The sequence below is a fragment of the Coenobita brevimanus genome, chromosome 100, assembly GCF_032717465.1.
Source record: "Coenobita brevimanus isolate Jiangsu-jjx chromosome 100, ASM3271746v2, whole genome shotgun sequence".
Classification (NCBI taxonomy): Eukaryota; Metazoa; Arthropoda; class Malacostraca; order Decapoda; family Coenobitidae; genus Coenobita; species Coenobita brevimanus.
In genome coordinates this window covers 38,152,530-38,164,947 of record NC_137053.1, presented here as the reverse complement: position 1 = coordinate 38,164,947, position 12,418 = coordinate 38,152,530, and the positions used below count along the sequence as shown (strand labels likewise).

At 41.7% G+C, this 12,418-nt stretch overlaps 1 protein-coding gene across 1 annotated transcript in view; it reads left to right on the top strand.

Annotated features, from left to right (window-relative positions):
* Nucleotides 1-12,418, top strand: part of nonC (serine/threonine-protein kinase Smg1) — a 1,312,439-nt gene that overhangs the window by 643,762 nt on the left and 656,259 nt on the right. The window contains exon 26 of the mRNA XM_080284159.1: nt 946-1,147. Within this exon, the coding sequence (XP_080140285.1) occupies nt 946-1,147 (202 nt within the window). The remainder of the gene's footprint in view (nt 1-945; nt 1,148-12,418) is intronic.

Below are 12,418 nucleotides of genomic sequence, written 5' to 3'. Positions count from 1 at the left end.
GGCGATTTGTTTGTGGCCACCCCAAACGGGATTGAGGCATCTGGCAATAGATAGATAGATAGAACTCACATTCTTCGTGGCCATAGTAGCTTTTGCAGTTTGCCTGATTAGCATTTCAACTCTTCTTTACCTCACACCTTTTCAGTACTGGTCGTGCACTTCTTTATTATTTTTCTAACTTCCCTCAGTGACTTTTACCTTTTTTTTTTTTTTTTTCCAATCCTACATTGCCCCATGAGGAGCATAGGAGCCCTGGGCTAGGCAATTGGTCCTGACATTTAAGATGAGAGTGACCAGCCTCACTCATCCCTGAGTGGCATTACATGAGCAATCAACCCCAGCCACCCCTTGGATATAAACCTTCACCGGCTCAATCCGACTGGAGCGGAATAATTACCCACTAAACCACCAGGTGCCAAAATCTGGTTATATGGTTACCACCCAGCGTAGTAAATGGTTTCCTGGTGCACAGGAAACCATTTGGCTTGTCACTCAGTGCAGAGTCACTCACAGGCTGAAGGAAGAGGAAAGAATGAAGGAAAGAAAGACAGAAGAGGGAGTGTAAAGTCACCCGTAGGCAGAAGGACAAGGAAAGACTGAAGGAAAGAAAGACAGAAGAGAATGGAAGGAAAGAAGGATGGAGAGGAAAGGGCAGACACCCGAGAACAGTACTACATCGAGTGAATGGATGGTGAGCGCCCCCACCTACCAAATTTTACATTGCATTTATGCATAATTTCATTGTAAAGATATAAGAACAAGAAGGGCCTGTGTAATGCCTTTTTTTATCGTGTACAATTATTTGTATTGTGCAGCCAATATTATTTGTACTGTATTATCATGGATCAGGAGGTACTGAACATGTAGTTTAAAATCTCATTGTCTTCCTCATAAATTTCACACAGATTGATATTATTACTGATCATATATGGTTGTAACTTTCAGCATCCATCACCAAGTTAGATCTCCTCTCAGCCAAACAAGCACGCAAGCAAGAGAACCTTGAATTTGCCGAAAACACATTAATAGGTTTGTTGGGTAGTGTGAGTTCAAGTTTAACTGAAGCAGTTCTTGAAGTCACTCCTGGCTCAGAGTTCAACACACTTCAAGCAAAGCTTCACAGGGAATCAGCAAAGATCCTGGCATGGTGAGTCATTTTTTTATGTGTTATTGATCTTGATACTATGCACATTTGTTAAATTTGTTTGTTACAAACATTGGGTAATCCTGAGTCATCTAGTAAATATTTTGTGGAAAAGTACCTAGGGTTAGCATTAACCCATTTAGTACACTATTAGGCTTTCTAATATTTTTTATTATTATTATTATTATTATTATTATTATTATTTAACTTTGCCTCAGGTTCAGGTTCAGTAATGCCAATGTGGTGTTCTCTGAATTTTCTTGAAAAGTTTTTAGTTGATTTAGTGTAAATTTTGATGCTGCTTTTGTTGTGCCAAACACATCCTTTGAATATGCATATGTCAGTAGACTGAGTGCAAGCAGTGTTTGGGAGCAAAATATCTTAACACTTTGGTGTGACGATGATGATATTCTCATCATCCAAAAAATTCTCATTGGCCCACCCACGCCGATATTCTCGTCATGGAAGTAAAATATTTGCCAAAAATCCATTTATTATTCAATGTTCATGTGATATGGTTTAAAATGAGCGCCGATGTCTTCCCATTTTCTCTGTGAGTCATGTGACTACCCCAGGCTGCCATGCAGCCACCCATACCAAAGAAAACGTCAGTAACGTCCCATCTCTGTTTGTGGTCAGACCCTGCTTACTGCTGCGTCCGTTTACCTGCAGGTTTCCATGGATTTTCCTTCATTTTCTGAGTCTTACTGCCTTTATATTCACTGGAAATCTTAGCCATGATGGATAAAACGCTTATGTTAGCTTTTTTTTTTTTTTTTTTTTCTACTCTGGGCAAAGGCTTCAGGGCCTATATCTCGAGGGCAGTAGCCTATCCCAAGGCCCAGTAGTCCTCCTACACCTCCACATGTCACCACTTCGGCACTAACACCCACCGCCCACATTGAATACATGCTAGGGCTGTCTCATACAGGACTGGTGTATTGGTATTAGCGGAGGTATTTTTACGACATGTCGGTGGGTCATCTGGTAGATCAGGAAAGTCTGTTTTTTATGAAATTCAAATCCTTAAACTGTCCCCTGCCACAGCCAGGATTCAAACCTGGATCCATCAGGACTGCAACCCGCCTCTCTACCGATTCAGCCACTGCCCCCTATGTTTTTAAACGTGTCATGGTACTTTCTCTCATAGTATTGGTAATGCTTATGTTCTCTTCAGTATTCTTATATCCATATATCTTTACAGCAAATTTATTGTGAACAATTTAAGACTAAATTGAATAATATAGAGAGAAAAATAAGGTCAGAAATAAGAAAAGAATATAAACATGTGCGAGTAACTACATTTGTCCTGGCAATTGCCAGCTGATTCTGCGGTGGCGTGGGCCGAGAGTACTGGGCTGGCCATAGTGTTAATAACAGTTTCTCGTCATTTGCAGGCTCCAGTTTCAGAGCCGTGTTACAGTTATGTGTGACTGTATGTCTGGTGGAAGAGTAATTTTCTTACCGATCGTGCAAGGGGAAGGGGGAGGTGTCATATTTTGACACGTTACTTGAGGTCTTATTGTACGGTATTGAACGGTAATAGGAACATCTCGCACCCTTTTCTCATTCCAGCAGTGATACTGAACCACTCAAGTAGACATGCACCTTCTGTTTCACATGCTTTAGAACCATCATGAAAACTCTATAGCATTCATCAGCTTGTCATCAGCGCAACTCATATGGAATATCCCTCTTAGCCTACCATGCTATTAATGTGAGTTTGTAATTATGGGTACCTGTATATTTACCATGTTCTAGTATACAGGAATTTGAGCTAAGCTCATGTTGTCCTGTCTCCATATTATAATTTATATAGTCTACTTTTAAACACATGGATGTTCTTTGGATCACCTCGTCTTCCAAACTGTTCCAGATGTCTATACAATAGTTCTGTTTGGGAAACAAAAATTTTCACATCGTTTAAGCATCTACACTCACTCATTTTGTACACATGTTCCCTTGTCCTTCCATCATCATTCACAAACAGGTCTTCCCAGTCCACCTTATCCAATTTTCCAACTCCTTTAAACATCATAATCAAATTTTCTCTCTCACTTCTCTCGGTTTGCATTGGTAACATTAAGTTTTTTCAGTCCCTCCTCCTTAGACAATTCTCTTATACATGTTAGCAACTTGGTCGTCATCCTCTGTACCTTTTCCAGTTTTCTTACACAACTTGTTTTTGTTGATTTGGAGAAGGCCTTTGACAGAGTCACTAGGGAGATGGTGAAATGGGCAATAAGAAAGCTTGGGATCGAGGAGTGGTTTGTTGGAGTGGTTATGGCTATGTATGTGGGTGCTTGTACCCAGGTGAGAGTGAATGGAGATTTGAGTGATGAGTTTTCCATGAATGTTGGTGTGCATCAGAGATTAGTCTTGAGCCTGTTGTTTTTCATGGTGCTTGAAGGTCTTTGACGTGACATCAGAAATGGACTCCTGTGGGAGATGTTGTATGCCAGTGATTTGGTGTTCATTGCTCAGAATGATAGGGAGGTGGAGGAGAGGTTCAGGAAATGGAGATGTGGTATGAGACACAGTGACTTGAGAGTAAATGCAGGTAAAACAAAGGTGATGGCAGTACTGTCAAAGAAGAGGGAGAGTGGCCATGTATGGTTTACCACAATGGCAGGAGAACCAATTCCATCTTGTGCAGTGTTTTTGTTAAGTGAGTACATAAGAGATGTAGTGGTAATAGAGGTAGATTGCAAGATAATTCTGATTTTGTGTATAGTGTGTGTCAGAAATAACATGTGGAGATTGTCAGGTGTGAGAGGATTAATCTTGCTAATGAGTCTCTTGAGTGTGTAGAGGAGATTTTTTTATTTACGGGACATGTTATGTGCTGGGGGTGGGGCTGGAGCTAGCTCTGTGGCTAGGGTAAAGAGTGGTTGGAGGAAGTTAAGGGAGCTGTTGCCTCTCCTGACATGAAGAGGGCTCTCCCTCCATGCTAAAAGATCTTTGTTTGCGGCATGTGTTAGAAGTAATGCAGTATGGTAGTGAGACCAGGGCGGTAAAGAAAGAAGATATTCATAGGCTCAACCATACAGAAATAATAATATCCATCCATCCATCATCCAATCCTACATTGCCCCATGAGGAGCGTAGAAGCCCGGGGCTAGGCATTTGGTCCTGACATTTAAGATGAGAGTGAAAATAATATATATATATATATATATATTTCATTCATTGCCAGACGCCATGTATCCCAAACGGGGTGGCCAAGGGCTTAGACTTAATTGTTTTATAGGGAGGGGCACTAATCCTCCACCAACCCCACTTGACACGTAGGGAGAACGTTATGCCAACAGCATCTGGTGTTCCCAGGCGGTCACCCATCCAAGTACTAACCAGACCCAATGTTGCTTAATATATATATATATATATATATATATTATTATCATCAGCTGTTTGAGTATCCACTGCAGGACCGGCCTATCCTGACCGAAGTCGGGACGATACAGCCATTGTATCTCTACCAAGTGGCTTAAGCTGTCCGGTAGACATTGTATGTAGGATGAGAAGTGCTTGTAAGTGTAATTTTAGTTTTGTAGTGGCTTTGTATGTGTGTGTAGTTTGTAAACCAAGTGTAATTGGCCCGCACAAGCCGACTGGGAGCAAGCATACTTTATAGTAAGCAACATTGGTTCAACCACAGCACACCTTGTGTCCGCCAATGCAGTACGTGGCCAGGTGAACACTCCCAAAGATTATTACCCTGGCGGGGCGTGATCCCTGGTTCACCAGTGTACAAAACGCACACTCTACCACTGTACCACAGAGGCCCCATATATATATATATATATATATATATATATTTTTAATGTGAGGAAGAGGGAGCTAAAGGCCATGAGCTCGCAATAACTGCTTCCTTCAAGAGAAAAACAAAATACAAGAGAGCCAAATTCAAGATCCGATCATTTTGAGATGCCTGGACACACTGCGTTTGAAAGACTGGAGATCATAGGAAGCAGGAAATACAGACAGAGGGAGACAGTTCCAGAGTTGACTTGTTGCATAAATGAAGAACTGGAAGTAATGGTTAATTCTTGCATTAAAAGGTTAATTCTTGCATTAAAGAGTTGGACAGAAAAGGGATGAAAGTTTGTTGCTAGACGGGTGCTACGTGCCCGTTGTAGAGGTGGAGGAATGCATGCAGACAGTTCAGAGGAGCAGTGACCATTGAAGTAGCAATAGAAAAGAGATAAAGATGCAACAGTGCGGCAAAGAGACAGAGATTGAAGGGAGTCAGTAAGAGGAGAGTTAATGAGATGAACAGCCTTTGACTCCACCCAATTGAGGAGAGCTGTATGTGGGGAACCTCCCCACACATGAGAATTGTACTCCACACAGGGGCAGATAAAACCCATGTATAGAGTCAACAATTGTGCAGGGGTAAAGAAGGAACAGAGTCAGCTTAGCTCACCTAATCTCTTGGATGCAGATTTTACAAGAGATGTAATATGATCTTTTCAAGACAAGTCCCGAGTAAATGAAACCCCAAGCATGTTCAAGGATGACACAGCATCGATCTGGATATTATTAAACCTTAGTGGGTACACCTGTGGAAGAATTTGTGTGGTTAATACGGGTAAGAACTGAGTGTTTGGTGCATTAAAAACAACAAGATTAGAGTATTTTTACCCCAGTCAGAGATACAAGCCAAGTCAGACATTAGGTGTGCCATAGCCTCATCCCTTGTTTCTTGAAGTAGCTGCTGAGATGGGCATTGCGGTAACCGAATGGAAAGGTGAAGGGTGGAATCATCAGCGTTAGAGTGGATAGGGTTAGATGTACAGATTAGAAGGTCATTCATGAATAAAAGGAAGAGAGCTGGTGATAGGACAGAGCCCTGAGGAACATCACTGTTGATAGATCTAGGAGGGGAACGATGGCCGTCTATAGCAGTAGCAGTACAATGACCAGAAATGAAGCTAGAGATGAAGGCACAGATAGAAGGATAGACACCATAAGAGGACAGTTTGGAAATTAAAAATTTATGCCAGACTCGATCGTAAGCCTTTGTGATATCAAGTGCAATGGCAAAGCTTTTGCCAAAGTCCCGAAAGGAGGATGGCTAGGAGTCTGAAAGGTAGGTGAGAAGATCACCAGTGGAGCGTCCCTGATGGAACCCATACTGATGATCAGAAAGAAGGTTGTGATAGGAAAGATGTATTAAAATTTTTCTGTTAAGCATTGACTCAAAAACTTTTTAGATGCAGGATGTTAAAGCAATTGGACGATAGTTAGAGGGTTGGGAATTGTCACCCTTCTTTGGGACTGGCTGAATGAGAGCAAACTTCCAGCAAGAAGGAATGGTACAAGTTGGAAGACAAATGCAAAAGAGTTTGCCTAGGCAGGGTTTAAGCGCAGAAGTACAGTTCTTGAGAACATGATGGACTCCATCATGTCCATATGCCTTGTTAGTATTGAGGCCAGTGATGGCAGAAAATACATCAACTGAAGAAATTTTAATGTCAGCCATGAGGAAGTCATAGGGGGGAAGTGATGGAGGAAGAGCACCGGAATCGTCTAAGGTGGAATTGGAGGAGAAAGTCTGAGCGACGAAATCTGCTTTATCAGTTGAAGATATAGCTACAGAGCCATCAGATAGAAAAGAGGAGGGAAGGATGATGATAGAAAGTTATTAGAAAGGTTTTTGGCAGGGTGCCAGAAGGAGCAGGAAGAATCCTAGTTGGAGAGTTGAGAGCATTTAGTACGGATGAAATTATTTTTAGCAGAGCGAAGAACAGGCTTAGGACGATTCAGGGCAGAAATTTATAAAAGATGTGATTTAGGGGTTGGTTGGCTCTAGTACCTTTTATAGGCCCTCTCCTTATTGCGGACAGCATTATAACAAGCGTGTTTAAACCAAGGCTTTCTTGCATTAGTCAAAGGATATGAGAAAGGAATGTTTTATATATATATATATATATATATATATATATATACACGCATATATATATATGTATATATATATATATCTATCTATCTATGTATCTACTGCCAGACGCCTCAATCCTGTTTGGGGTGGCCACAAACAAATCGCCTCCAAGTTGCCCTGTCCCCCGCCATTTCACTGCCCTGCTCCCAACTCACACCCCCCACCTCTCATATACCTCTCCACCCCATCCCTCCGTCTCATCCTCAGCCTCCCCCTCCCTCTTCCCCCCTCCACCTCACTCACATACACTCTCTTCGTCAGTCTTTCACCCTCCATCCTCTCCACATGGCCAAACCACCTCAGTGTGTTCCTCGTAACGCTTCGTATCACATCCACCTCCACACCACAATGCTCCTTTATATCCTCATTCGTCAGCCTGTCTCTCCATGTGACTCCAGAGGCTCCTCTTAAATGACTCATTTCCACTGCTCTCACTCTTGACTTGTGTCCTTCCAACAACGTCCAAGCTTCACTTCCGTACGTTAGAGTTGGTTTCACAATACTGTCATGTAGTAACTTTTTCACTTCCATGCTCACTTCCCTGTTTCTTATCACTGCTTTTAAAGAACTAGCAACCTTTCTTCCCTGCTGTACCCTTTCAAGCACTTCGCCCTTCAAACCTCCATCCTTACTCATCACAATACCCAAGTACTTAAACTTACTCACATTTTCCTATTCCTCACCATCCAACCTCGCTGTACATTCATGGGGGGGCGCGGTAGCACAGTGGTAGCGCGCTGGACTTGTAATCGGGGGATTGCAAGTTCGAGCCTCGCCCGGGCTGCCGTGCCGGGAGGGGTAGCTCCCTCCTGTAACCCTAGCGGGGCTATATAGTCCAATACAGGGCTTAGCTCGGGGGAATTCCATTTCTCCCATTTTTTGTACATTCATGGACTTCACCTCTCTCAAAGACCATCACTTTACTCTTCCCTACATTGACCTTTAAATTCCGTTTCTTACACGCTCTCCCAAACTCATCCACCAAGCCTTGCAGCTCCCCTTCGTCTTCACTCAACAACACAGTATCATCTGCAAATAACAGTACAGGGAGTTTCCAAACACTATCCTCTCTCACCAGGGCCACTCCAACATCCACTGCCCTGCCTTGTACCTCTTTTATTACCCCATCTATGTACAGATTGAACAACCATGGAGACATGACACATCCCTGTTTCAACCCAACCTTCAAAGAGAAAAATTCATTTAGTTCACCATCCACACGCACTGCATCCTTCGCACCATCGTACATACTCTTCACAGGATTCAGCAACTTCCCATCTACTCCATATATTCTTAATAGTTTCCACAATCCTTGTCTATGCACCCTGTCATATGCTCTCTCCAAATCCATGAAAGCCGCATACAACTTCTTTCCCTTCTCTAGAAACTTTTCCACTAAAGTTCTAAGAATGAACATCTGATCTACACAGCCTCTTCCCTTCCTAAAGACTCCCTGTTCTTCTCCAACTAATTTCTCTGTTCTTTCTCTAACTCTCTCAATAAGTATCCTACCATACACTTTTCCAATTATACTAAGAAGACAAAATGCCCCTATGATTACCACACACTTCTTTTTCTCCTTTTCCTTTGTACAAGGGAATAATTATACCTGACTTCCAATCCTCCTGGACTCTACCTCCTTCCCAGGCCAATCTGCACATCTTCCACATCCATTCTACTACTATCTCTCCCCCATGCTTCAGCATTTCACCACACACTCCATCAATTCCTGGGGCTTTCCCCGATTTAACTTTCTTCATTGCTTCCACAACTTCTATCCTACTGATTTCTTCCTGTCTTCTCACCTCCCTCCTTCTCCCAGCCATTCCCCAGCCACTTATACTCGCATTACTTCCGTCATCTATGTTCAACAATTCCTTAAAGTGTTCTCTCCATCTGCTCACTTATTCTCCCTTCTCCACTAGTAATCTACCATTTTTATCTTTCACTCCCTTGCTAACTTCACTTCCACCCAGTCTTACTCTTTTCACCTCTTTCCAGAACATTTTCTTACAGTCCCTCCACTTTACACTCAAATTCCTTCCAAATTCGTCATCCACTCTCTTCTTTCTCTTGCTAATCTTTTCACCTCTCTCTTTCTTTCTACATATAACTCTCTCTTCCGCCTCTCAACTTCTTCCATGCCCCTGTTTCTCATCCATTCATTGTATGCTTTCTTCTTTTGTGCCACAGCCTGTCTCACCTCTTCAGTCCACCACGCTGTTCCTTGCAAACCCCTCCGTTTTCTCTTCCTTCCACACACCACATCACATGCTGCACATATTTCTTTTGTAAATATCCTACACACACCTTCCACGTCTCCCATCTGCTTCAATTCATATTTGCCCAATCGTTCCTCCACTTCTCTCTTATACTCTGCCTTTTTCTCATCCTCTTGTAACCTTTCCACTCTCTTTACAACTACTCCTTCCCCTCGTCTTTCCCTTCTTCTATTCCTCCATCCTACTTGAATTCTAATTCTGGCCACCACCAAGTAGTGGTCAGAAAGTCCACTCCCCCAACCTCTAAAAGCTCTGGCATCCATTACACATTTTCGCATCCTTTCATCCACACACACACATAATCAATCATTGCCTTCCTTTCATTCGGTTCACCACCCACTCTTCTCATCACTCGCCATGTATACCTGTGGATCATTTTATGCCTGAAGAGGGTATTGGCTATCACCAACCCCCTCCCAGCACAAATGTCCACTAACGCACTGCCATTCTCATCTGTCTCAGCAGGCACACCCCACTCACCAACTATTCCACCCACCTTCACATTCCCAACTTTACCATTCATATCACCAATCAAAAACACTCTCTCATTCCTTCCAAACTTTTCCATGCACACTTCTACATTTGTCCAGAACTCTTCTCTCACTCTTCTAGCACAATCTTGCGTTGGCGCATACACACACACAATCGCCCACATTTGTATTCCAACTTTCAACTTTACCCACACAATCCTTGACCCAACTGATCCATACTGTCTTATGCTCTTCTTCCATCTTTTACTCACAACTATACATACTCCTTCCTTTGCCCTCTCATTCTCACCTACTCCTGCACATATACCCCATCCATACTCCCATTCTCTCACACTTTCTCCTCTCCATTTTGTTTCAGTTATTCCACATACATCCACTTCCGCACCCTCAAGCACCTGGACAATCTCTCTCTCTTTCACCTCATCATATATATATATATATATATATATATATATATCTATATCTATATATATATCTATATCTATATATATATCTATATCTATCTATCTATCTATCTATCTATATCTATCTAAATATATATATATATATATATATATATATATATATATATATATATATATATATATACACAGGTAATCCCTTAATTCACTCCAACATTTTTCACGCGAGTTCGGCTATCCACGAATTTTTCGTACAATAATTAAAACATAGAATTATAGTATTCAAATAAGTAATTTTAATATACAAGAGAAATAAATATAATATAAAAATGCCTACCTGCTGCCCGTGTGCATACATATATGTATGTGTGTGTGTGTGTGTATGTGTGTGTGGGAGGTCGGTCTACCACGCACCACACAGTCAGTTTGAATCCAACGGTTGAACCATGCATGACTCACGAATCGTTATTTGTGGCCTATTTCTTGCTTTGTCTGCCAACATGGGGCCTAAGTGTAGTGCTAGTGATGTATGTGGTAATATACCAAAGCGGGCTGGTAAAGTGGTGTCACTGACAAAGTTAAAGTGTTGGACATACTTCAGGGAGGAATGTCGGCGGCAATTCTCCGTCAGGACGATTCCCCATCATTTATTTACATACCAGTTTATTTAGGAAGTACAGTACACTAGTTTTCTACTCATATGAGTTATAAAATCCCCCTGAAAATTAGTTATTAAAGTATTAATTAATCAATAATAAGTATATTAATAGAATGATGGGGAATCGTCCATTTTTTGACGGTGAATTGACTTGATGGTGAATTGTCTCAGAACCGTATGTTTGGGGTGAGTCAACTGTTCATACAATAAAGAAGGCAGAACGTAGCATACGGGAGACAGTGAGGGCTAGTGCACCAGACTGTGCTAAAGCGTCTCCACCTACGCCTGTGAATTGTCTTGGAATTGTATGTTTGGGGTGAATGAGTCAACTGTTCATACAATAAAGAAGGCAGAATGTAGCATATGGGAGGCAGTGAGGGCAAGTGCACCAGACTGCTGAAGTGTCTTCACCTACGCCTGTGCTTGTCAGGTTTCAGTTTTAAATTTCTTATATTTTTGTTGTTTTTCATACTTTATGCTAGTTCATAAGGTGTATGTAGTGCATAGACAATATTATTTAGATGTTCATTCATTCATTCATTGCCAGACGCCATGTATCCCAAACGAGGTAGCCAAGGGCTTAGAGTTAATTGTTCAAATGTAATATACTTAATAGACATGCGTTATTATGTGCACACAAGGGCAAAACGTATACGCGAATTTACCACATACACGAAGGGTCTGGGAACCTAACCCTCGTGTGAATTAAGGGCTTACCTATATATATATATATATATATATATATATATATATATATATATATACATATATACACTATCTATCTATCTGTCTATCTATAGCCGACGCCCTAATCCCGCAAAGGGTGGCTGCAGACAAAACGCCTTCGAGTCGCTCTGTCACCCACCATTTGACTACACTCCCCCCAATTCACCCCTCCCTCCCTCATATACCTCTCAACTTCATCCTTCCACCTCATCCTCGGTCTACTTCTCCCTCTCCCTCCCTCCACCTCACCTACATGCACCCTCTTAGTCAGTCTTTCAAACTCCATTCTCTTCACATGTCCAAACCACCTCAGTGTATTTCTCCTAATCTTCTCAACCACATCCACCCCACATCGTTCCTTCACTTCTTCATTCGTCAACCTGTCCCTCCACGTCACTCCACATGCTCCTCTCAAGTAACTCACTTCCACATATATATATATATATATATATATATATATATATATATATATATATATATATATATATATATATATATAGGAAGTATATGCTAAGCTACAGCAGCAGAAGTGTGAGGTATGTAATAACGTGATGCATGTAGACGACCAGTTGAAGATAATTAGTGAGAGAATTTAGGCTGTAAAGAAAACTTGCACTGTTGAGTCACAGGTTAGTGTACATGGAGCATATGAAAAATATGGACAGTATGTTGAATCTTGACAAATCCCAAGCATCTAAAGGGTGCATTATCTATCTAACTATCTATTGCCAGACGCCTCAATCCCATTTGGGGTGGCCACAAACAAATCGCC